We start from the raw sequence: 27,866 nt of genomic DNA, 5'->3' as shown, positions 1-27,866 counted from the left end.
TTAATAGATATATTTTCTTTCAAGTAATTTCTTAAATTTGTCTTCATAAAGAAAGAAATACATAATTTAAAACGACATAAAAGGTAGAGAATTACATTAATGTTTTAAATAAGTGAAATTATGAATTAATTTTTGTTGATATAACCAAACTAATATTACGAATCGTAAGTTTGTTGTTATAGATACATTTATTCATTAAATATATGTATATGTTATAAAATAATTGAAATTAAAAGAAAAAGACATTGTAATTTGTGAAAATTACAATATATATTTACTTCATTTCGTAATTCAGTAGTTCTTTATTTAATTTTTTACATAGTAAGAAATTAAAACAAGTTTCATAGCATGATGTGAAATAGAAATATATATAACTTTATATATATGTATATGCATAAATTTTATTTATAAGTTTATGATGTTATTTATGAAATTTATAAATTTTATATTATTTTTATTTTTATAATTAAAATATAATAATTATTCTATTTTATTTATGAATAAGACTTTGATGTAATTTGGAATAAATTTTTTTTTTATGAATCAAATTTAATTTGTTTACATATTATCAAATATTAAAATATTTTTGTATAGTTTATTATTCATATGTTTTATTAAAAAAAATAAATAAAAATGAATAAAATTTTTCAATAAATTATAGTTAAGAATTTTATGAAAAGATATATTTAAAATATAAATATTAAATAAAGTATATAATTATATTCGACATGATTATATAAAGAACTAATTTTAAATATTTTATTATTTTATTAGTTTCTACAGATAAAGTAATAAAATGATAGAAAATAATATATCTAGTGAAAGTGATGAAGGAGAAATAAAATCAGATTTTGAATTGGATTTTCAAGATGAACTATGTAATTATCCTCATGTTTTAAGATTTATTCAAAGAATGCGTGATCATATTAAAAAACGAAATAAAAAAATTGCCAAGTTACGAAATAAACTTAATGAATATGTAAGAATTATATTTTTAAATTTATTATTTTAAATTTTTCCTTTTATTCATATATTATTTTATATTTTTACTATTGTAAAAGAAATAATTTATAATTTTATTTCAGGAGAGTCAGAAATTATTGCAGAAAAAAAATTTAGTTGACTATGGAACTCAAACAAATCCTTTGGAATATGAAAAGGAATCATATCTTTCACAAGATTGGAATATTAATAATGATAAAACTTCAACTGATATTATACAACAAGTTAAAGAAGCAGCTGAATCTGCTTTATTGCAAACTGGTTTTGTTTATGAAGAAACTTCTGGTTTATATTATGATTATAATAGTGGATATTATTATGATGCAGTAAGTATTTATGTAATAATTATTAAATTTCCATTGCTAATTTTTATATAAAAGTTATATAAAAAAAATTGTTTCAGAAACAAGGTTTATATTATGATGGTAATACAGGCACATATTATTATTATGATGAAACTAGTGGAACATATCAGTTCCATAGTCAAGCTCTAGTAACTGGGAATGAAGCAGCTGCTCGTGTGCAAGGCAAGAAGGAGCAAAAGACTAGAAAGGCAATTAAGGTATTTAACTATTATATAGAATGTAATGAAATTTAAAAAAAAATAAAAAAGAAAAAATCATTTGCAGACAAAAATTTTTAATTTTTCAGGTTTTGGATGACATACATGAATTAATAAATGGCCTTTCAAACATATCAATTGAAAAATACAGGCGTCAAGCACTAGGTAATTATCCTATGCTCTTAATATGCACACATGTCTCTCTTGTAGGATGAGGGGAAAAAACGTAAACTTGCGAAAAGAGAAGGACAATCAGAAGATGAACTCGAGGAGGGTGAATGTTCAAGCAATGATAGTGACAGCAGTTCTAATGACATTACTCCAGAATTATGTACTAGTAGTGACAGTGACCATGAAGAAGATCAAGGTTTATTTTTAATTTGTTTTCCTACAACATTATTTGACAAAAAAAAAATATTGATTTAATATATAAAATATTAAGTGATTATTTTTAATACTTTTTTTTTTCAATTGAATGATTGTTTTTCGTTATATTTTAATAATATATATGTATAATTTAATAATACACATATAGTATTACAAATATAACAGTATAATTATTAATATTATAAATAAGCATTTGCAAATAATATAACATATGTTAAATTTGAAATATATTGATTAATTTTTTGTCAATTCACTTTTATTTCAGATTTAGCAAAAACTTATCCACCGTGCATGAGAATCATAGTTAAGGAAACCACTTTACCAAAATTAAAAGTTGGAAGCCTTTTTCTTGTTGCATATACGGGTGGTTCAATTGGTCGAGAAGGTGATCATTCTGTAGTTATTCCTGATATAAATATCAGTAAAGTAAGTTATTTAAACATCCTTAAGTTAAAAATAAAAAAATTTTCTTTCTTATAAATGTAAGCGATATAGTATATATAAAATAATTAATATTTAAATATTTTAGCAACATGCCCGTTTTTTATATAATGAAGATAAGAAAATATATGAAATCACTGATTTGGGATCAAGAAACGGTACATTTTTAAATGGTAAAAGGTTATCTGTGGCTAAACAAGAATCTGATCCTCACGAAGTTTCTCATGGTTCAATCGTGCAAGTTGGAACTACAAAATTATTGTGTCACATTCACAATGGAAATGAAACTTGTGGCCATTGTGAGCCAGGACTTGTTCAACAAAATAATAATGCAGAAGAAAACAAATCTTCTAAAAAACAACAACATAAACAAGAATTACGGCGGCTGAAACATAAGTTTGGTGTAGAAAAAGATAATGTTGCAACTGCTAGTCAGGTAGCATCAGGATATCAAGATCGAGCGCAAAGTCGTAGAAAATGTGTTGGTTCTTTAAATCATCATGCTAAAACACAACAAAGTTCAATGGACATGTAAGTAATTTATTTATTATAAAATTTAAATTTAAAAAATTATCATATGAAAATTCTTAATTTAATTCTTAATAAAATATATATACAACACACATATTATTAATTTTTTTAAATTTATAATTTGAAAAATTTATAAATTTTTCCTTTCTTTAGATAATATGATTGAACAATAAATCAACTTTCGTTTTTTTCGATCCTTTTTTAAGTTTTTTATTTTTTTAGTCTTTTTTTAATACTTTTTTTTATAAATTATATTATTGTGATGTGTAATTATTATTATTACTTTTTTTTTATTATAATATTTTTATAATTTTTTTATATTTTTTGCAGTATTTAATTTCCATGTTATATAATTTTATTTATAGTTCTATTGCAAAGGACAACAGAGGATTTAAACTTCTATCAAAAATGGGCTGGTCTGAGGGACAATCATTAGGAAAAGAAAGAGATGGTCCAATTGAACCGGTAAGTCCAGCTTTTTTTATAATATATTTTTATTTATTTTAAAAGCTGATTTATATAAAACTACTAAAGTTTAAAATAATAGAGTAATTAATGATATGATTATTAAAATAATTAAACAATTCTATTAATTTGTCAATTTACTATTATTATATAAATATATATAATATATATATATAAAATTTATCATTATTATAATATATATAAAAAGAATTTAAAATATTTAATAATCTTTGTAATGTAGAATATTTAGAAATGATAGAATATTTGATAATTTTTCACAATTTTATGATTCATAAATTCAATAAATAAATAGAATCCGTCGATTTCTATTTGTTATCTTTATTTCATAAATCTTAGCATGAATTATTTTTTAATAAAAGATAAACTTGGAACTACGGAAAAAATAAATGAATAAACTTGGAAAAGATAAAAGACATTTCTTTCTCAAAAAAAAAAAAAAAAACTATTACTCTTATTTAAGTCTAAATTTTTATTTGATATAACAAGATTATAAATATTTATGTAAATTAAGAGAAGAAATGTTAGAGAAATATTTCACTTAATAATATCATAGCGATTTTATTTAAATTATATGTTATATATTCTTTTACATTATATGCATATTTAAAATTCTGTTTTTAAATTTTTTATAAATATCATCGATCCAAATAATAACAAATAAAAATAAACGAAACAAACCATTATTAATTTAAAGATGAATATTTCTGAAATTTCGTTCCAAGTATCTTCATCAACTTTTGAAAATGTTTTTTTAGAATTTATCGTTTAATAATAAATGATAAAATCTATTAGTGATAATATGTAAATGACATATCGATAGAAAATATTTTTTTCGCGCTTATATCGTTTATTATGCAAAAGTTATTTAATTTTTATTGAAAAATTATTCCAAGTTTATTGCAAAAAAATTTATCGGCTTAAGACGTTCAAATAATGTATAAATTGTTAGTTTTTTTGATTCACTTTTCTTGATCACAATTTTAGACGAATTGCACCTTAAAATTTGAAGAGAAAATGTCAAAAAATATATTTTTTTTTAATTTTTTTCAGCCATCAAATTTGCAAAATAAGAATACTTTTAATAATTTTGGATAAAATAAAAAATCCATTAAAAACATCGATTTTGCATGAATAAAATGAGAAAAGAAACAGTTAAAAGAGTTATAAACAGATATCATCAAAATATATACTGATTAATAATGGTGGAGTTTATATTCTAATATAAATCATATAATAATAATATAACTAATAATGTTTACATTCGTCTTATATCTATTATAATATATTTGCCCAAACTGATAATTATAGTCAAAATTTTTTTACTTTCATCCATCTAAATCATTTCGATCGATAAATTCGCAATCCGATTTCGTTTTCCTTCTTTAGGCAAAGCGTTAAAAATTACAAATTGCTACTAGCATTATCGTTGCTCTTTCCCTCGTACTCGCTTTCTCCGTTCCTCTGCTCTGCCTCCACACTATCGAATCACTATGATCACCCTCTGACTGATCCGTCTCCGATACTTTGCCGATACACACGTATATATATGCATATACGTGTCTATCCACGAGCACGGTACTACATATGTTTGCAAAAGCCAGACAGCAAGCTGGTTCTGGTAGTGCTGCTTACTCGTCCGGCCGCATCGCATTTCGACAGCAACGAAACGAGCGCCGACGGCACGACCAGAGCATTCGTATGATAACGAGCGTAACTCTGCGAGACATGAAACGGAATAGTAGAGGGGATCTTTGCAGAGACGAAAACGGGAGCAGCAGAGAGGGGGGAGGAAGGTACGACGACAGAAGAGGTGTCCCTGGGTAATGAATGCAAATGTATTGAAATCCAAATCATTATTTTGTCTAGACGCATCGTATGCTCTATTGCACGCTCTCTGAGCTTAAGGAAGGGAGATGGCGTGTTGCTCCACTCTTGTGGGGGTGGATCGAGGGAGAAAGGAAACATGGACAGAGCGAGAGAATGTTGTTTCCTCTCGTCCCCTGTATACCTTGACGCGTACCTCCGTTAAATTTGCCCTGTGAACTTTATCTTTCTTTAGGCAAATTACGGCAAATTTATCTGTGACGATCTCCACCACACTCCTCCGCATCGTAATCCGTCGTTCTCGTGGATGATGATTCTCTTTCGATACTTTTTTCTCGTAAAACGATTTCTGTCATATAATTATGATTCGTAGATAGATAGACATAGAGGTTGGATACTTCTTTTTTTATCGATTGTGAAATATTTAATATATTTTCATGTCATCAATTGGTTTTGTTTTGAGATACGATATAGTTTTTTTTATTCTTTTCCATTACACGAAGATTTAATCATGATTAAAGATACATTATGATTACACGATTTTAAGTCAGAAATATGATGTACGACTTAATAATTTCATGCAGTTCAATAAGCTGGTTTCTTATGAAAAATTTTAGATTCATTAGAAATATCATACACTTTACACATTTATAAATATATATATAATGATAAAATTTAATCATTAAAATATTTTTTAATAAATTACAAAATTTAATTGCACAGTTTTTCCAAATATAATGAAACACTTTGAATTTGTTGATCAATTTAAGCACGTGAGAGAAATAAGTTATATCATATACAGTGTGTACATTATTTTTACATATATTGTATCAAATATTTTTGGGAGTAACTGTACCTATTTCTGCGGTCTCTCTTCGTTCAATCCGTATGACCTACATCGTAAACTAGAAACACACTCTCGGTCGTACAACGTGGGGGGTGAAAATGGGGGGAGAAGGAAGATGGAAGAGAGACGGATGACGAGGGGTAAATCCGCATGTTCGCTTCCGAGAGTTCGTAAACCAGACATTGTAAAGCTCTCGAATGGCGATTGCCACTAAACCACGAGCATACGATAAAGTATAAAATTGTCGCATCCTATGAAAGTGCCAGTTAACAGGTGTGGGTGAATGCGTGCCCTATCTGGCCGAATGAAATCTTGGAAGATTCGTTTATTTGAGTGCTTTCGAAATGCAACGAAAACTTTTTATTATTGACTCTTTTCGGACGGGGAAAGAAAAATTGGATTTTTAAAAGATGTTCGATTTATTTATTAAAAATTAAATTTTGGAACCTTGAAATTGAATCTTTCTGTATTATGTATCTTTGGAATTGAAATGTTCTTTTGAAGCTTTGATATAATTATTTATATCAATATGTATAGGTGCAACGAGTAGTTAAATATTTAAGAAAATTTAATCTCATTTTTTTCGTAGAGTTAGCAATAATACTGCTCGTGAATTAATTAATCCAAATATAATATTTCATTTCATTTCATTTTTATTTTTATTGAATTTTATTTTCATTTTGATAACAATAATTTTTTTTTTATATAAACATACCTGAATCTTGCTTTATAATTTTTTCATAATTTTTTTTTTATTTGATAATGATTTTTTTTGAAAAATAATAGTACTTTTTCTTTTTATTTATTTATTTCTTCAAACAAATTTAATCTTAACATTTCGAAACGTTTAATTTTCTTTATTTGGTCGCATTCTGTCACTTATAAATAATGCAATAACCTTACAATTTAACTTGGAACTGTAAAATTAAGCCGACTCGTAACGCCGATCGTTAAACAATTGCAACTGAAACGCAATCGATGCAACGCGTTACAATTCGCTTGTGAAGGCGAACCTTAAAGTGCATCCGGAAACTGCAACAATTTCATTTTATGGACTTTCACGTAGAACCGGCTGTTGCGAGCCATTTCACGGTTACAGCGTGAACATCCACGGTAGTGCCTTTTACGATTTACATTCATTTCCATATTGCATTTTCTTGCCCTTTACAGTATCGCGAGGAAAAACCTGATTGATTAATGACGCAATAAATAATCCAACGCGCAACTTCGCGAGGGAATGAGGCCCCGTGGTGCTTCCATAAAATCTTCTATTGGAAAAGCTTTCTAAAGATTTCTCTTTGAAAAGTAATAGAAATATAATACATATTCGCGAAATTAAAAAGATTTTATATATCGATGCAATTAGAAAAAGTATTAGATTAGTAAGTAATATTGTTTCAAGTTTCTAGTTTTTAAAAATTTTTTAATTATTTATAATCAAATTTTTTTTTTCAAAGAAGGATTTTTGATTTAATAAAATTTGATTAAGGTTAATTTACATGATCTTTATTCTTAATGATTTTGAAAGAGATAAATTCTATGTTATGTATTAAAATATATTACTTTTTTATCTCATTAAAAACGCAAAATAAAATTTTTTTGAAAAAGTGAAATAAATTGTGATTTTATAAAAAAATATTCTAGAATGTGAAAGAAATTATAAATATCGTCATTTTTGAAATTTGCAATAATTCTTTGAAGCGTACGCAACATGATTTAAATATTTAAATTTAATATTTCGCGTTTTACAAATATTATATTTTACGGATTTTACGTGTTATCGTTCACTTTGTAAATATAGATATACATCGATTGAATTATACGTTTTCATTTAGACTTTGATAAATGTGGATTTAGCTCGCAAAAAATAATATAGTTTAATATCGATATTTTTTTATATGTCAATGCTCAGTTTATATATCGTTATATAAACCGTAACGAAACTATGAATCTTGATAATGATTCTGTAACAGTGTCGTATGAAAATCAAGCTTAGTTGCAATAAATCTCGATTCGTTGCGTTGAAAGCAACTTTCTAAACATAAATCAATGATAATATCGGTAGTGCAATAATGTGTATCGTTGATTAATTATGTTTTTTCTATTTAAAAGTTATAAATTTTCTTCAATTGGTTCAATTTTATATACGTTATTGTTCAAAAGTACCAATATTTTTGCTACAATGTAATTCAATTAGAAAATTGTAGAATTATAAGTGGCAGAATAATAGGGAATGTTGATAGAATAAAATATATATAATATAAAATACTATAACACAATAAAATTAATAATTGAAGTTTAACATATAATAAAAAAATTAAAAAAATTGTATTTGAAATTTATAGAACTATAAACTAAATGAAGAAGATTCTTCTGAATTATTTTAAACATTAGAATCTACAATTGTTATTTCAATCACTATTATCAATTAATTAAATTATATTTATATTATCTGTTAAATTCATGAGAAAATGGTAATTAACTTCTATTATTAATTTTATACATTTTAATTATATTCATATATTAACATTAGAAAAAGATATAAGATATAGATTTTTATGTTTTATATTTGTTGAGTAATTTGCTTTGACTTCTTAGAATCGAGTTTCCAAGTGTATTAACTCTTTGCACTCTTTAATTTTTTTCTTTTACCTAGCAGTAACTCCTTAATCCATTTATAAAGAAGGATCTAAAGAAAGGGTCTCAATAAAGTATTGTGTAAACTATTACAAAGTATTTAAAAGAAAAAAAAAACATTTTAAATTATTTTAGACATAGGAGTCCTTAAGGGTTAACATATCTGAATATATTAACACCAATACTGATAATGATAAGTACATTAAACGCAGCAACAACGTTCCGATTATCACGATTTCGATCCCCGATGGAGTGCATCCCCCTTCGTCTCCAGTTTGTCCAATTCGCTTTTAGCTTTCGTTTTTCCCCCGGATAATCGTCCGGCAAGTCCGGATCGAGAGTGTTTTGATTCGCGCCACGTTGAACAGCGAGGTTAAGGAAAAGGGAGAAAGAAAGAAAGAAAGAAAGAAAGAAACAGAGAGAGAGAGAAAGAAAAGAGCCGGATAAAAGTGAATCGTAGATCTTGACTCACGACTCACCCGGTCTCCTGTTTGTCCGCCAAAACCTGTTGCTGGCGTCCTCCTCCTGCTCGTTCCTCTGCCCTGTGCGCGCCTTCTATTCATCCACCGGCCCCTTTTTCTCCCGACGAAAGCAAAAATAGTGGTAAGAGAAGAAAAAGGCGCGGGGCAGAATGCACGGAGCCGGGCGTGGAACGAACGGAGACCGAAAGGTCGGGCCGGAGACGGTGGAAAAGGTTGCGAAAGGAGAGGAAGGCGGAGGAAAGGAGACGAGGGAAGATGGAGGAGAGAGAGAGAGAGAGAGAGAGGGTTCCGAGCGGAAGTTGTACACCAAGTGTACGTGTGCAGTCCTGCCGCAGGTGGTACGACGGAACGCAAGGTCGTTTCGATATTATGTAATGCAGAGAGGCAAGAGAGTGCAAGGATACGGCAGAGGATCAGCTCTCGACCTCCCTCGGTTAGCCCCGGAGGGGCCCCATTGTCTTTGGAATTCGGGACAACGTTGAGAGATCATCGTCGAAAGCTGAGAAAAAAACCCTCCCCTCCTCCCCCTCCGGGCTACGTCCAGCGATTGCCTCCCCCTGCCTGCCTGCCTGCCTGCCTGCCTTCCTGCCAAACGTTTTCTTTCGCTTCTTGCATGTCTGCAATTTCGATTGTTTATCCGTAGGGCTTTGATTTTAACGCTCGTGCAACACGAACGATTCCAGGGGTATTGGCAAAAATATATTTCACAACGAGCAGTCGAATCTTTCTATCAGTTTTACGTATTATTTTTTATTTTATCGACAACGAAGTGAGTAATTATTTGAGAATTTTGATGATATTAATAATATTCAAGTTCGACTTATGAAGCAAAGTATGACATCATGATAATAATTACGATCATTTCGATATTCTGAAAGTATGAAAAATATTTATTTATCACGATTTAATTTTCTCGATTTTTAATTTCAATCTCAAATCTAAATCTATCTTTAAAACCGGGAATAACCGATTTCTAATCCTCCTTCATTACACGGTAAAAGGTTTCTTTACGAGTCAATCAGTTTATCAGATATCAAGGGACGTCCTCGAAAGACTTGCGAGTTACTTTCACGATCCATGCTAGCTTCATAAGCTTTATCACGTTTATCTTACTTGTTCATCGAGCCACGTCCACTCGAATTAACATTCGTCTACGTGCCCCCACGTCTATGGCATCGTAATCGCAATGGCTTCTCTCTTCTTTTTCCTCTGTTGTCGCCGATACTGGTGCGTCTGGCCACGGTTGGACGACGGAAAGTTATGCGAAAAAACGGGCAATCTTCATCTACGATCTTGGTTCATTGTCATGCCAGTTTATGCAGATATGCCGATTTTTGCTTGGTTTTGATCGGCCTGCCCGCTTCACGGCATCTCCCCATGCTCGAACGATCCTCAGAGGGGGGGCCCCCCCCTCTGCCAATTTCTTGGGAAACGATATCCTGCTTCCCTTCACGCTCGTTCACCCATTGGAAATTTTTTCGGTCACGCATTTTCATTACATCTTAAGTTAATAAAAGCACGGGCCTCGGATAAAGCGGCGAGAACTCTTCCGCGCAATTATAAATCACAATCGTGGGCAATTAATACATCAGCCATAGATTAACAGTATCCCGGCCGAGGTGTAAGGTTATAGCAAAGATCAACCACGATAAATTTTCATTGTCTTCCGTTAATTCGAACGTTTATTTTCCACGTCTTTTTTCTTTTTATGGCTTTGATAATTTCTTCGCGATGAGATTCATTTTTGAAGTAAGCTTGAAACTTAAGATGTATTTTGTATTATGATAGGTTAAACGAATAGATTACAATAGTTTAATAGTGAAATTATATATAGAAAATATTGAATTGTAACAGGATATGATCTTTAAATTCCAATATTTATTTTAATTTTAAATAAAATTTCAGCAAATTGAAAAATAATAATTATATTAGCAATGATTTTTTATATTTTCTTTAAATTTTAAAAATATTTTAATGATAGGAAGACGTAATTAAATTTATAAAATATATTTATATTATATACTCGTTGAAGAAGAAAATTTTTCTGATTAATTTAATTCTTATATGATTATTATAAAATAATAATTAATGGTATTTATTAAATATTTCCTTTTCATAGAGAAGTATTTCGAAATTAATCCACGAAAACAAGATTAAAATTATTTGATACTAATTTTAATATTACAAAATCATGTAATTATTAATATTTATCAAATATTAAATATATCATTCTTTTCAATTAAATCAAAAATGTTCGCGATACAAGACATTCACATTTGTATCATAAATTATACATTCCATTATTCTTTACACGTTTCTCAAAATCGTATTACCTCAAGTTTTTCCATTATACCTGCATCCACGTAATTGGTATGCAATAATGGATATTGATAAAGAAGAAAAAGAAAGCAATTATATAATCTTGCGTCAGTAACTCGGCTATCTTACAATATAGTGTAAAAAAATGAACAAAAGACTCGATAGAATACCAATCACTTGAAATTTATACTTCTATTCTCGTCTACTTCATAAATTTTATGAAAATTGCTAGAGAAAATTTTTAACACTTTTCCCCAACTTTAATTTTACGTTCTTGTACTTTATATAATTTTATATACCGTATCCATAAAGTAACTTGGGTACCACTTTTAACAGATTCATAATTGCGCCCTTTATATCTTACCTGGGCGTGCACCACGCCATATATCCGCTGTATTTTTTATACAAACTGGTTTTTGTTTATTTCGAATCGTTAACAATAAGTATCAATCGAGTTAACAACCGAGCCTATTATTTAGTTATCATTACCTTCATGCGCGATTTGATGTGATTATAAATTTGAATCAGATATTTTGCAATTATCGTATATCATCGAACATATGTTGGTGATATTGTTTTAATCTATTTATATTTGATTTTTCACTCGATAGGAAGATTATTTATATTTATATCGTTCTCGAATTAAACAACTGAATTAATATTGTTGTATCTCGATTACCAAATTTATGTTTTTGAGTTATATTTATTAAATCGAGGTATATGGTCTTAATAAAAATCATGAAAATTTTAAATCTCGTAATTTTTAATTTTTTATATCAATATAAATTATATTGGTATACCTTAAAGATATAAATATATTTAAAAAAAAATCATTCTCAATTTATTTAATTTATTTTATTTATATCATAGTTCAAGGATTTAATTTTTAAGTTGAAGTTTTAAAATTTTGTTTTTTTTTTTGAAGAAATATATCCTTGTTCCACATCTTTATTCAAACGAAAATAATATCAATTGAATATTGGTGATGCAAAACGCACTTCAGAACTTCTAACCACTTTAATTGCAATAATCGAGCTTGTAAACATTGTGCAAACTTCGAATTGAATTATTGTCAACGAAGATAAAATCGATGAATGTGGGATGTTGAACAACTCCCTTGGAAATTCTCTCAATGAAGAAAGAACTGATTTCTCGAGGACAAACAGATATATATATGCATATATATATATATATATATATATATATATATATATATATATATATATATATATATATATATATACAGTGCGAGATAAAAACATTTGTTATCTTATAAAAAAATTCATATAATCCAAAAATTTTGATTTTAATGAAAATTTATGTTCACGTACAGCATGGATTATACATGAGATAACTCATATTTTAACAGAATATTATATCATAAATTTTAAATTTTAAAATTTCAGCATTTTTTCATATTTTAAATTTTACTTGGAAATATTTTTTACAATTAGATATAATAGAGCATTGAAATAATTTTTGTAATTTAAAGTTTCTCTCATCATTAAAAAATTTTAGATTTAAAAAAAATCTAAAAAATATTATTATATTAGCCATTGTATTCTACATGTAAAAATAAAAATTATAAGTTGTAATACAATTTATAAGTTCTTTGTAAGATCTTTTCTTTCTCATTGTGCATATATCCTCTATAAGAAAATGAAAAAAAGGATCATTGTTTATGGCATTGAATCTGGTTTTTTGTAACTTCATTATAAAGGATATATATACTTGACTCGTGGCCAGACTTTGTTCAGACACGAGGAATCCTTGGTACGTAGACCTACATACTGCTTCAATACGTATACGTCTTTAATTTGCACACCAATATTGCGTACTAATTTATGCATATACGAAAGTGTGACATCATCAAAAATCTATCTTCCGCTAAGTCGGTTGATTTGAATGAGAAAAAAAAAGAAGGAAGAAGAGAAAAGGAATAAAATATTAATGTATACTTTTGTGATTGATTGTAAGCAATTGATCAAACACTTGAAGCAGATATATAGAAAGGCGTGACGAGTAGATTTTTGGAACGTCATCCATTTCTACGAATCGACTGTTTTATAATATCGACGATCCTCCTAGACCGTCGATAATCCGATCCACGTGGCTCGATTAGGCCACACGCCGGGGGCCAGGACGATCCCCCTCCCCCCAGTTCCTCTTCTCTAAATTAAGCAACCGCTTCCGACTTGTGCGTCACTCAAACGTCGAAATCTTCCAAAGTCACTGACGAGCTATTCTTTAATCTCTCTTCGAGTCTCTTCCCCTCCCTAGTTGTTCCACGATTTAACACACGCATTCCCTCTCTCTCGCAATACGGGCTAATTCTCCGGGGCAGCATGAATGCTGCCTGTTTCACCGTGTGGCGATTCAACGTGGGCGGCAGGGCATGGAAGGGTGGATGGAAGGGAGGAGAGGCCTGTCCTCCTTTGCACCGTGTGTTGTTTTGTAACGCGAAACAGGGAATGCTAGGAAGGACTGACTGGAGTGAATGGAGAACGCATAGGATTTATGGTATGCTAACGGATTGGGAGAACGGGGAAAGAAAGAGAGAGAGAACGGGTAAAGAGACAGACTTTGCCAGACGAGGAAAAAGAGGTGGTGCGGCTGCGAGGAGGAGGAGGAGGAGAAAGAGGAGGAGGAAGGAAAAAAGGGTAAAGAGGGAAGTTATAGCGGTGCGTTTCGTAAGGGGCGCGGGAGGCAACAGGTGGGAACCCACTGTCACAAATAAATCCAACACAAACGTCCCTGCCGTCTAGACGCCGATCCGCTGACTAACCATGGGTACCAGATTATCGCGCCGCTTACTTTCTCTCTCTCTCCTCCTCTCCCTCCACCTTTCTCTCTTTTTCTCCCATCCCCCTCATCGCTTCCCTTTTCTTTTTCTCGCCTTTTGTTTCTCCTTCTATAACCCTGTGTACGCGTAGCAGGCTCGAGAAGGAGGGAGAGACGGGGGAGAGATAGAATCCTCTCTCTCTCTTTCTCGAAGGAGGTGCATGATGGTGCATGAACGGAACCAGGGAGGGCGCGCTACATACGGAGAATAGCGATAGGTTGGAGGAGAAGCGTGAGAAAGATAAAAAAGGCACGGATAGAGATAGAGGTGGACAGAGACGTAGGGATCAGAGATTGTGCAGGTGTCGTTAAACACTCTCTCGAGCGTAAACGCGCGCCTCGCATGTAACGCACCGTTGCACGGAGATAGGTGCACCGCTTGGCATGCGGGTGCATCGTCAGATTGGCCAGCCATCGGTGTCTGCTGCACATAGCGCCACAGATTACCTGTTTACTCGGCGGAATCCTCTCTTTTTTCCCTTCCTTTTCTCTCTCTCTCTCGCTCTCTTCCCTTTCTTCATTCCCTCGATACCCGCATATTCGGTTTTGCTCGCGAATCCACGTAAACGATCCTCTTTATTAGCTTTTGTTGCGTTTCCTATTTTTCTCTCGCGGTTTCACTTACGCTTTGGATCCTTCTCGATGGTATTCATCGTTTTGCAGTGTCTGGTGGATGTATTATTGCCAGACGTATCGTACTTTGTTTGTGATACAAAGTAGCATGTGAAAAATTTTGTTTGTCATTGAGATATTTGCTTGAGGAATTTTGATACGAGATTCAATGGATAATATATTCTGAATAATTTAAACGAATTGTGTTTTTGTTTAATTATTAACAATTTTTTAAAGGAGTAGGTATACCTAAGAAGGCTCTGTAATTTAATTTGCACGGTTTCCTCGCGAATGGTTTTGTGTAACTTTGTGCACTCATTTTCCGCTATTATTCCTGTTTGAATTAACGATAGGTGAGAAAGAGTTTTCCTTCCAGACGTGCATCGAATCTGTGCTCGCTACGTGAACGTAATACAGCCCTAAGTGCTTTGTGAAATGAAGGGGATCGTATCGTATTATAACGCAATATTCTCACGTTGCAAATATTTTAATCGGAGTACTGAAACGATACTATCGAAACATTAATTACGTTCTGTGAATGGTTTATATCGCATGATTCAATGTATTTCCGTTGTAGAACGAAAGTAAATTCATGTATCAGGGATATAAAAACTTATATTGCGGAATAAATTCTGTTTCCTCCTGTTTTCTTTTTTCCATTTCTAAATCTATCTATCTACATCTACGTAAAAACTTTGATATGTCGTAAAATTAATAAATAATACGATAAATTATAATCTATTTCGATTTAAGAATCAATTGGATAATCGAACGAGTTTAGGATGAAAAATTTTAAACGAATAAAATTTATTAAATAGGAAAATAGAGAACTTTAAATTAAGAAACTTAATTCAAATTATAGGTTACTTACAGTTCAATTAATATTTATCGAATAACGCAACACATAAAACATTCACCTATTATAATTTCATTACAAACCTATTCACAGGATTTAATAATTTTTATTATTACCAAGTATTAACAATCCTGAATTATTCGAAAACGATCAATCAATCAATCAAAGTCGAAAAAATAAAAACTGATCCAAAATGGTTCCTCGAAACAAAATTGGAAAGAAATTCGGATCCAGAGAGGTTTAAAAACGCCACATATAATCTATATATCAAAATAAGAATGTGATCGATCGATCAAAGTCGAGCAAAATCAGGCCAAGATTATCGTTCGAAACGAATCCTTCCGAAGCAAATCCTTGGCGCGGATTTGCGAAGGAGCAGGACAGTTGGACGCGAGCAGGATGTGGCCAGGGCAAAAAGCGTCGAGAGATTAGCGAAAAATGCGGCGGTAAAAAGCCGAGTAATAGGCGAGTTCGAGATCCGGCCATGGTGCAGCGATACTCGAGGGAGAGACGGAACGAAATTAACCGGAGCTCAGCCAGGAGGAACCGGACGCGAGCGCGTAATGCTGTGCACACAGGAGGGCTGTGGCACACGTGCGCGCATAACCACGTCGTCAGTTTAACAGTCTGTCCAACTGTGTCTGTACACCCACGTACATATGTATACAGTCGGTCACAAAAATGCTGGGACTCGAAATTCTAATTTTAATGGAACCTCGTATTTCAAGAAATTTTTCAATATAATTAAATATAACAGAGCATTCTAAAATGATTCAAAGCTTTGCTAAAAGTATTCCGATAAAAAAATTATTAGATGTAATTCACATTTAAAAAGAGAAAATATTTGTTATTCTTCATCATTGTAAAGAAAATGATCAAAGAAAATTTGGAGCATCGATTTCATCTCTGATCGACGAAAAATTTGTTCCATATGGTTTATACGCTGATTTCGTTGAAATCAGAATTTTCGAAATATTATTATTGTGTGACGACGTCACAACATTTTCGTGATCGACTGTATGTGTACGTGTGCTCACGTAATACATCCGTAACGTTAGCCAGGCTAGGAATCCGGCAGCCAGGAGCGGTCGATCGGTCTAGACGAGGTGTGCGTCCATGCCGCCGACACACAGGCGTACATTGTCCGAACAATCGACCAGACCCGACATACAAATATGTACAACGAGAGATCTATTAATTACAACCAGCAGCAGCAGCAGCAGCCGCCGGTGCTCTGACGAGCGCGGACCGACCGCTCTCGGTGTGGATCCATGGACGTGTACGATGCATGATACGAGCTTCAGAAAGAACAGTGATTATTGCGCGTGATTGAAAGTTCCTTTGACTCCTTTTGATGAAATAATTGATTAAATGATTAAACGTTGCTGATGATTGTCACAATTAAAGAATGCGCTTCAACCGGTTTCGACCGAGGATCAATGGGTTACTAAACAAAGAATTATTCGTTTATTTAATTCGATGCTCTCGATGCTTGATTGCTTGCCACTGTTCAACGAGCTGCTTGCGATAAGGTTAATCCCAAGGATTAAGCCTTGTCGATTGTTCCTTCTTTTTTTTGATTTTGAACAAATGTTAGCAGAAAGTTGATATTTTTGATTTATCCGATAATAGGATTTCGAGAGAAAAAGTTCATGATAAAGTGATTTTATAAAGAATTTTATGTAATACATTGGAAAGTTGGAAAAAAGTCACGAGATAAATTAAGAGAAAGAATAATTGTCGTATAATTTATTTATATTTCTTTTCACATATGCAACTCACTTTCTATTCTGCTATCTAACGAATAAATTTTACTTTTTCTTCTTTCTCTTTTAATGAAACAGCATCAATTATAAAAAAGAGATAAAATTACATTAAACAATACATATTTTAATTCATGATATAACATGTTTAGTACGTTACATATTATAAATATTATATCATCATCATCATCCTTATTATTACAATTATATATAATTATACACAGAAAAGATTCATATTAGAAATTCCAACACATCTAAGAAAGATATCTTCTTCGAGATCTTTATATCTAAAAGAAATTAATAAGACTAAAGTTTGCCACAACAATTTATTATTCAAAGCATCGACACACTATCCCCTCCCTCCCTCCCTTCCAACAAGTAATCCAAAGCATCGAGGAACCCTTACCGTGGAAAAAATACCTATCGAAATACATCCGTTTCGTTCGGCGCAACGCAATGATGACGTTAAACGACGTGTACCCGTCGGTGCTTCCCATCGCGCGGATGATCGTCGCGATCAATCAGATCGGACGATCGAAAAAAAGACTCTCTCCTCTCCTCCTCCCCTATCCCGGTCTGCTGCCGCCGCGATTATTCCCGGTTAGATACGTTGTTGAAACGCCGTCTCGTCGGAGGTGCATATCCTAGTGGTGGTCGAAGTAGAAGCGACGTATCACCCGCACACATCGCACGCGATAGGTCGGTCCTCCTATCGCCGCCAGACGGCTTCCGTCTGGGTAAACACACCGACGTGGCGAGCTGGCTGGCTGGCAGGGCTTACCGACGACTACCTAGGGACATCCATCACAGGATTATCGCGCGACCATGCTCGCGCGCGGTCAGGACGTGTGCGGCCTCTCTCTCTCTCTCTCTCTCTCTCTGTGTCTGCCCTCCATAAAGCCGCCAAAGCGTGCATGTGCAAGCGGCCGCATGTAAGACTACGCCTGTCTGTGGACAGAGGTTCGACGATTCATCGGCGTTGTACGGCGTTGAACTTGGGGCTCGGGATTGACCGATAAAGTGGTCCGAAGAAAGAAAGGGATGAGGGAGGAGGGGAGGGAGAGAATTAAGTGGAATCGTCGTGAAGACGCGATTCTTTCGCGGGAGAGGAAAGTGGAGGGGCGATGAAGCTTGTCGAATGATTTCCTTTTCAAGATTCGTACGAATCTTAATTAAAGCATTGTGGTATATATAATAAGAATGTCAAATAGTGGTCAGGTCTACCAGGAAAAAGGAAACAATTATATTTTGATTAATTTAATTTAATATATTTGATGGAAAATATCAAGTAATTTAAGTTCGTGAGTGAAATAATTAAAACAAGTGAATAAGATATATGGTAATAGGAAATTGGCCGACCATTGATGTCTGGATCTACTAGCAAGAATCATGTTCATCTTATATTTATAAATATAATTTTAAACGAACAGTATGTTACGTATTAATATAATAAATAATTTTTAAAAAACGTCAAGAAATTCTTCTTCTTGTCTTGTCTTCATTACAATGCAAAGCAAAGGAAGGAAAAGAGAGAATAAATATATAACACGAGATGCACTTATATTTACAAATATAATTTTTACCATTTAAACGAACATATGTTACGTATTAATATAATAAATAATTTTTAAGAAATTCTTCTTCTTGTCTTGTCTTCATTATAATACAAAGCAAAGGAAGGAAAAGGAAGAATAAATATATAACGCGAGATGCACTTATATTTACAAATATAATTTTTACCATTTAAACGAACATATGTTACGTATTAATATAATAAATAATTTTTAAGAAATTCTTCTTCTTGTCTTGTCTTCATTATAATGCAAAGCAAAGGAAGGAAAAGGGAGAATAAATATATAACGCGAGATGCACCGTGACGAAATAACGGATGTAAAAAAAAAAGAAAAGAAAAAGAAGAATGTAATGAAGTATACGAAGAGGAAAGAAGCTGAAAGATAATAAAGCAGGACATTGCAGTAATATCGCGTCGAGTTTGGTCAGGATGTGCGGCATCTCTGTGTCTGCCCTCCATAAAGCCGCCAAAGTGTATATGTGCAAGCGTCTGAATGCTGCATGTAAGACTACGTCTGCCCATTTGTCTATATGCTTGTCTAGGACGGATGCACATGCATGCGTATGCATTCTGCGAACGAGACATATGAATGAACAAGCGACTGGCAACGATCTGTTACCTCGTTTCACGAACGAAACTGTCTGTCTGCTTCGTTTATTCTGTTACGTTTCATATTTTTTTTAAAAAATATCGAACGTTTACACGAAAATTTGATTTTTAATTATCAAATTTAGCACATTTTTTTTTACTTATACAATAATATAAAGTATTTTATATATAATAGAATTAAATTACCTATCTGAGAATATCCAAGAGTTTAATTAGAATTCCATTTCTAGTTGTACAAACTTTTAAAGTTTCTAATTATAATTATACCCAAAAAAATATCAGCGAGTAATTCCATCATTTAAACGAGTCTTAACCCAGAAGCATGGGGATCGGTGTGTTTCCAGTGAATTCTCACGTACACACATAGACGAAGAAGTTGAAGCGCGACGAGAACTGGCGGTGGTGACGAGGACGAAGGTACCTGCACCTTAGTTTATCTAGTTTAGTCTAGCAAGTCCAGAGTCTATAGACGACCAAACACTAATTAATTCTGTGCAAACATGCCGCGGCTCAGCGACCAAGAGATCGTTGGCTCCGATGGCTGCGCAAGAACGTTCCTCCAAGAGTGGTGGAGGAGAGATCCGTGGAGTTCCTGCCGTTTCATTTTGGACTCGCTTTCGAGTATTTGCCAGGGAAAACGTTGACCGAAAGTAATTGGCCCACATTTTCCGAGCACACGGCTTCCGCTCTTGCTTCCTTAAGTTATTTCACTGCACGCTTCGCGATCAGCCTCGCTTTTAATTCGATCCACCACTCGGAGCGGGCGTTTTCTTATTTCTTTAGGTAGGAGGACCGCCCTCTTCGAATAATTACAGAATTATTTTTCGACGAAATTTTCAACTCGAAACGCCATCGTTTTTATCGAGATATTTTATTCTTCTATTGAAATTCCTCGTCTTTTGTAAAATAAAGAAAGAATAAGCTTGTTAAATTTACCAATTTAATTAAATGCATTATTTAATACGTCGAAATTTCCCAATAAGATAATTTTTATCGTAAAATATATAAAAATACAGAGTGCATTAAATTTTAAATCGAATTTTAATTGAAATTTCTATTATTAGAGCACTATGTAGATAATACATCCACGTATTTCATTCATTATTCGCTAGAACCAATTCTGAAAAGAGCGAAAAAATAATCACGACCCTCCTTCTGTCACAAATCGAAACGCGCCTCGTCCGTTCATTCAATCTTCGCCGTTGTCACCCACTTCGACATCAGAGCGGTGGAGGAAAAGAAAAGAGAGCTTCGACAGAGCTTGAAAGCAGTCGAAGGAAAAGCGTGATGGAACAGAGAGAGAGAGAGAGCCGACGTTTATTTCTACAGGTAACACAGAGAGCGCCGCCTCCTCCTCCTCCTCCTCCACCACCGCCGCCTCTGGCAGACATAGTGGCGACGTTGTAAACGAGCAAAGTTTCGAACCCAATATGCTGTCTCCGCGCTCCGTGGAGCCCATATTCAACCTGTCAAGGTGCGGTGCACGTGCGTCCGCGTCTCGCTTCCCGGTATGCCAGACGGGTAAACCGGGACAAACTTTCGAACTGGCACAGACCGTCTGGCACCCTACCACCTACCGTCTGCGGGGCCCGCGAATTCTCAATATGTTATTGTACCACCGCCACCGTTTTATCTGCGGATGCCTCTCCTCTCCGACTTCCAACGTCTGCCTCTCTCTCTGCCCGCGGAATTTCCTTCCTCCTCGACCTCTCTCCCCCTCCCCTCGGTCGGCTGAAAGTTCAAAGGTGGTGCACATGCACATCCACGCCGCGCCTCGATTCCGGCCGGAGATGTCTCCTTTCTCTCGGTGGAAATCGTTGATTCTGACCGCGTATTTGCCTGTCTTCTTCCTCGCCGACAACAACTGTGGCCTCCAGTTATTATAATCGGCAGAGGATGGAATTTGTTTTGATTTGATTTGATTTGGAAATGGAGGGGATGGAGATTTGGAAGATATTTTTGGATGATTGTATATATATATGGAAGGAAGAATGTATAAAGTAATTGGATGAATTATAGGAGGGGAAAGTTAGAAGTGAAATAAAATGGGATGGTATAAAGATATAGGGCGTGGATAATAATAGGTAGGATTGTTGCATACGATTTATATATCGTCTAATTGGTAATCACGGTATATTGCCACTGCTTGTCATTTATCCAATTGACCTATTTGTCTATTTTCCATCTATTTTTAGCTCTCGCTTTGGCATCGTTTTCGCGTTTCCTCGTTGTGAATTTTCTAGTTTTATTGTTCTTTCGTTATTTACATATATATATCATATACTATAATTAGAAAGATTAAAATAAATTAATCAAAGATAAATGAAAGATATGTTTATAAAGGTTAATTAATTAACTGGAAATTTCGATTTCTTTTCCAACTTCAATCATGGAATAAGATTTTATCATATCAATATATTTGTCTAATCTCTATGATCTTTAGAAAATTTAAAAATAAATTTCCAATCTACGTTTAATTATTATTATCCAGTCAGAATCCTGGTCGAATTATTATTTAAAATCAGAGATAATGAATCCTCGATCCGAGTTAAACCTGATCCATAAAGCAAAGAGTTTTCTCATAAAGTAAGTATGATATCTGGGTCGCGACATTCGAGAGACGATCGATCGAACACGATGGAAATAATTCAATGATCGAACGTCGTTCGGTTCACTTGGCCGTCTATGGGTTATATTACGAGGCTGGTTCTCTGGTTCAGCCACCGATTTATGTCTGTCTGCATCGTATATAAGAAAACGTGTCGTGATGCTCGATCGTTCTACAGACACTTTTAATCCGTTTTTAATAAGTAATCCGGGTATCATTGTCCCGACCATCTGTCCATCGTGAGCAGTTGGTAAGTTTAGACTTCGACGGTCGATGGCCTGTGTATTTGCTGTCTCTTTAAGAAATCAAAGGCAATTGGACCTTTCGTGTCTTTTTATCTCGTGCAGGGATCGGTGACAATTCTTTTTTTTTTTAATTCGAATTATCTATCATTAAAGTTTCATTAAAGTTCTACAATACAATTTTCTATTACCTTTATATCACTTTAGAACTTTATTATTAAGAGAAACCAAAAGTTGTTCAATTTTAGAATTTGATAGAAAGATTAATTTAAAGAAATTATTTTTTTAGTAATTTAGTTAAATAATTCAAAATTACAAATTTTATTGAAGTAGAAAAGAAACAATCTTGCTTAGAATCATATAAATAAATTTCCAATTATTCAAACTTACATTTTCCCTCCCCTGGAATCCTAATTTTGCAAACGATCGACATTATCGAAGAGGATAAATTTTTCAAACCGGACTCTGAAAAGAATCAGGAAGCAGGCGATGTTGGAAAATTATGTTACGAGGACTGTCGAGGTGAACATCAAGGTACTTGATGACACGTCGTTACATAAATGTTGGGTAACCGTTCAAAATTCATCAGGCGATGAGCCAACAGAAAAACTAATCCCAAGATAACATTTCCAGGCTGGGAAAGATTAATCATGCTCGTGACATAAATCGGGTAAAATTCGCGAGAATTCTATTGGCCGAGAGGAGATGGGAGGACGGACGAAAAGAGAGGAAAGAAAGAGTTGTGATTTGTTCGTCTTTTTTTGCAAGTAACGAGAGAACGGACGAGCGAGCGCCGAGTTATAATATATATAAAAGTAGTCTAGACAGGCCAGACGGATGCATCATCACCATCATCATCGTCGAGCGAGAAAGCGAAACTCGAGTCGAGCCGTTTCGCTCCTCAACGTCTCGCGAAATCGTCAATCGAGTAACGAGCGCTCATTTCACGCGCACGATAACGTGTCCCTCGCCCGATTATCATCTATTCTCGACTTTCCTTCGACGCCACTCTGGTACCCTCTTTTCCAATTTCTCTATCCCCTCCTGTTTTCCTCTTACACGCCTCCTCGAGGGATCGTCGGTTGAATCGTGATTCCATTTGGGGGGATGTTTAATTGGATTGTTCGGATGATCAATGGTTTAATATGTTATTGGAACTTATTTAAGAAAAGGTACGAATTGTAAGATAAAATGGAAAAATATATTCGAAAAGAAATTATTCAATTTGAGAAATTTTAAATCAGATTTGCTCGTAAATGGAGAATATTTTTAAATATATCGAATGAATAGTTTTCCAAATCAAATGGAAATAGATCAAAAATATTTTATTTATTAACGTTTATATTTTAATATATTGGAAAGTTTTTTTTATTGCTTTATCCTTACTCGAGACACTTTTGAGAATTTAATCATGATGATGGAATATACGAAGTATAAGATGATATTGTAGACTTTTCTTCTTTAATAAATTAAAAATATAATTTGTAAAATGGATAACTTTTTCTATATCACACTCGTGATATTTTAATACTTTGCTTCTAATATGATATTAAAAAAGAAAAAAGAAATCAAATAATCAATGCTATAAATTATAAATCATGTTAATTATTATTCGGGAATATGGAATTTTTATGATTTGAAAGATTTATCAAAAGAAATTTATCAAAACTTGTTCACAGGTATTTATACACAATTTATTAATAATATAATAATGTAGCAACGTTACGTTCAAAAAAGTGACTTTATGAATCTTTTACATTAATTATAAATTAATTCTGTGTGGAAAAAATTTAGAAAAATTGAGCGGGGCGATTAAAACGGCAATTTTGCGGCAAGAAAATTCTTAAAAATTAAATAATACAGTGACCCAATATTTATCAAAACCGTGTTAATTATTATATTTCATCATTCCTTGGTTTACCGTTTCCTTAATGAGTTATTTCTGTTGCTTGGCGAATTCCACGTAGGCGAAAGTAAGAACACTCGACTCCGTTAAAGCCTGTAAACCATTCGCCTGTATTGCATTTTGCAGCTGCTTCAAACTTATAAACGAGGTTCTTTTAAGATACAACAAGTGGGCAAAGAAACCTTATGAAATGCATCTCGAGATTTTCCGAGGCGCTTGACTGTCTGTAAAACGACTGAGATTCCTTGTAATTCATACCAGTTAAGATTTATCGCGATAAATTCTACCCACTTGTATTGTCCATCTTCGATTTCCTAACTTTTAATTACTTACTCTTTAAATTTATTCGAACGTGATAATATTAAATTCGTTCTAAAATAAAATTTCCTCAAATCGAAATCGTTCTCGTTCAATAGATGGATAATTTTTCTCAGATTCCTTGCCATTTTATGGCCTTTATTAAGATTTATCGCGATAAATTCTAAAATCTTCTATCTTATACACTTTCGATATTATAACTTTTAATTATTTAACGATTGATTTATTTAATTTATTTATACGATATTTCAAAGAAAATTAAAAATATTATTATTTATGAACATTTGGGATAAAACATTTTTCCTTTCCATCTTTTAACTTGAAATATATTCTTATTTAATTCCTTCAAAATATATATATATATATTCTTCGTAATTCAAAGATATTTGAAATAAAAGAAAAAAGGATATCGCATCAATTTGCATATTTAATGCAGAAATTAATTTATCCCTCGATTCATTTCTTCGTATTGATAAATAAATTTTATTCGCATATACAATAAAATAAAACTTTCACTTTTTATTCGCATTTAAAATTTCATATTTCATTTTTTATTCCTTGTATATATATTATTTGTCAATTTTATCATCATTTCGTTTCATTCGTCTCCCCCCCCCCCCCCCCGAGAGAAATGGAAATTCTTAGATATTTTTATCTACAGCCAGATCGGACGTTGTTTTCGTGCTCCCGGCCGGAATCCTTTCCTCGTGTTTCCTTTTTATGCTCTTCCCATTCTTTCGTTTTCGTCTCTTTTCCTTTCAACCAAGTAAGTCAAGTGTCGACGAGGCTAGATAGGGCCTCATTTACAAGCCAGACAGGGGAGTCCACTTGCCCCAAATACGCGTCGAGAGAGGGTATTCTGCCCAGTGGTTGCGACTCAAAACTTAAAATAACCCTTCCTCGATAAGAGCCGACTCCGAATAATCTTTCGCCTTTTCCGTTTCTTCTTTATATTCGTATCGTATAGATTGAATATATAAAAAAAATAAATAAAAAAATAGAATTAGGAACAATCAATGAGTGAGTAATCGTATTTGAAAAGTAGAATTATAATTTGATCAGAGATGGAGAATTCAGAAGAGAGTTTATGTTCCTTTTTATTAAAATTAAAATTATGAGATAGTAATTTTAGATAAAAATAACAAAATTTATTGAAACATTAGATCGATTAGAAAATTTCATCTGTAAATTTTTTATCTAAATATTCTTATAAATAGATTTGTAATTTTATCTCAGGATATTATTATATGTTGTAAATTGTAAATGTGAAAATGAAATGCACGCTACTTATTTATAAATCATAAGATATATATGATTTCTTTCATTTCTAATAGCATAGAATGTAACTTGATATAAATATCTTGGTATTACATACCTTGATATAAATTATTATGAATTTTAATCGTATATGTATATATTTTTTTTATATTGATAATTTATAGCATTTTTAGCATTTCTACATTCTAATTATTATTTTGAAATTGTGAAATTAATACCTGTTAATACTTATCCTAATTCTTTCCATTTTCGAATAATTAAGATATCTCTAGAATTTAATTCAACGAAAATAGTTACAATTTTTTCTATCTCTCTTCAATTTGATAAAAGATTCATCAAATATATTATGTAATAAATTAATCCAGAAATATTTCGTAGAAATATAAATAAACGTTATCCTATTTTATTGTTCTAATATGAAAAATATATTTTTTTTTCTCTTTTAACTTTTTCATTTTAAAATGTGCGTTCTCTTCAGATAGAAGATAGATAGATAGATACAATTCTAAATAAGTAATATGTAAATCATATTGCAGTGAAAAGCATGAATGGTTTGTAGTTTCAATAAGTTTCAATTTTTTGGATTTTTTTTTAAAAATAATTAATGGCACGAGAGTAATAAAAGTCAATTCTTAAACTATAAAATTTTAATAATGCTGTATTATCTTATTGCGAAAAATATTTCCAGGTCAAGTATTCAAAACACTAAAAAAAATATTGAATTACGAGAATCGATTTCAAAGTAATGTCCTGCTAAAAAATGAATTATTTCAAGCATAATTTATTGTAATATAGGGTACGAATTTCACAGTCTCTCGCTAAATAAATAATAATATCTCTATTCTATCGTGTTTTCATAAATACACACGCATCTCGTAAAAATTCAACGAATACATCATACATTTTTACACAAAACCTGTCTTTCCTCCTTGTATATCTTTTACGTTTAAGAAAAATCCCTCTAATCGTTACATATACCCGTTTACTATAATTAAATGGAATGGATAAGAAAGGATAAGGAAAAAAAAAAAAAGAAAAAAAAAGAGAGAAAGAAATAAGAACGCGTTTATGTAAAGCACTACGTGGGAAGAAAAATCCTCTTATCATGTATTCATTTATGCTCTGCTTGCAGGTATCTTTGACGAATAATCCGTGCAAAACCGGTCTCGGCGCGACCAGCGAATTTCCTACAATCGAGCTAGATTCTACGACGGAAAAGAAGCAGGCGTTATGGCGAAAGACTCAACAACGTTACAAAGAAATATCCGACCATGCGAAATAATTGCATACCGTGAAAAACGCATGATTTTTGCACACGCTTTTTCATTTTCTTGCCAACGAAGACAATTACGTTCAATCGTAAAAATCCTATATTATACTATATATCCACGAGAGATGAGAATCTTTTTTTTTTTTTTTTTTTTTGCAAAATGTTAAAACCCATATTATTACAGATTTTGTAAAACACAAGAAATATTGTATCATACATACATGTCTTTGTTCGAAATAGTTGAATTTTTTTATATCGATCATAAATTGTACATAGAAAGAGAAACACGAAATAGAAATTCGAGCGAAATGATTGTAAAGAAGAAGAAGAAAAATAATTAAAGAAGAAAAATTGTATTGTCCAACTTTGTTACAAATTTAGAAGTTTTTGATGTATCCATTTGTAATTTTCTTTCTTGTGTGAATTGTGAATATTTCTGATAATAAAGGATATGTTTATTATTGTATATATT

General features: G+C 32.4%; 1 protein-coding gene across 2 annotated transcripts; it reads left to right on the top strand.

Moving 5' to 3' along the window:
* The first annotated feature begins 35 nt into the window (after positions 1-35).
* Positions 36-27,862, top strand: LOC411059 (angiogenic factor with G patch and FHA domains 1). 2 transcript variants are annotated; one of them, XM_016912255.2, is made up of 9 exons: positions 36-83; positions 775-979; positions 1,086-1,328; positions 1,406-1,564; positions 1,775-1,931; positions 2,217-2,377; positions 2,481-2,923; positions 3,289-3,388; positions 27,257-27,862. In XM_016912255.2, exons 2-9 carry the CDS (start codon positions 797-799, stop codon positions 27,404-27,406), a joined length of 1,596 nt encoding a protein of 531 aa, XP_016767744.1. In that variant the 5' UTR covers positions 36-83; positions 775-796; the 3' UTR covers positions 27,407-27,862. The 2 variants fall into 2 exon arrangements, with proteins under 2 accessions (XP_016767744.1, XP_026296625.1); XM_026440840.1 differs by having other exon boundaries at positions 46-164.
* The last annotated feature ends 4 nt before the right edge of the window (positions 27,863-27,866 follow it).

This window comes from Apis mellifera, linkage group LG5 (assembly GCF_003254395.2).
Source record: "Apis mellifera strain DH4 linkage group LG5, Amel_HAv3.1, whole genome shotgun sequence".
Taxonomy (NCBI): Eukaryota; Metazoa; Arthropoda; class Insecta; order Hymenoptera; family Apidae; genus Apis; species Apis mellifera.
Note: the sequence above shows the minus strand (reverse complement) of the source record. Positions and strands in the feature narration are given on the sequence as shown.

Bases quoted from the DNA above. Each gene is read 5' to 3' on its own strand.
- LOC411059 (XM_016912255.2), top strand. From the start codon at position 797: ATGATAGAAAATAATATATCTAGTGAAAGTGATGAAGGAGAAATAAAA. The intron at 980-1,085 runs GTAAGAATTATA...ATTTTATTTCAG, and splicing joins GAAATAAACTTAATGAATAT to GAGAGTCAGAAATTATTGCA. The intron at 1,932-2,216 runs GTTTATTTTTAA...CTTTTATTTCAG, and splicing joins TGACCATGAAGAAGATCAAG to ATTTAGCAAAAACTTATCCA.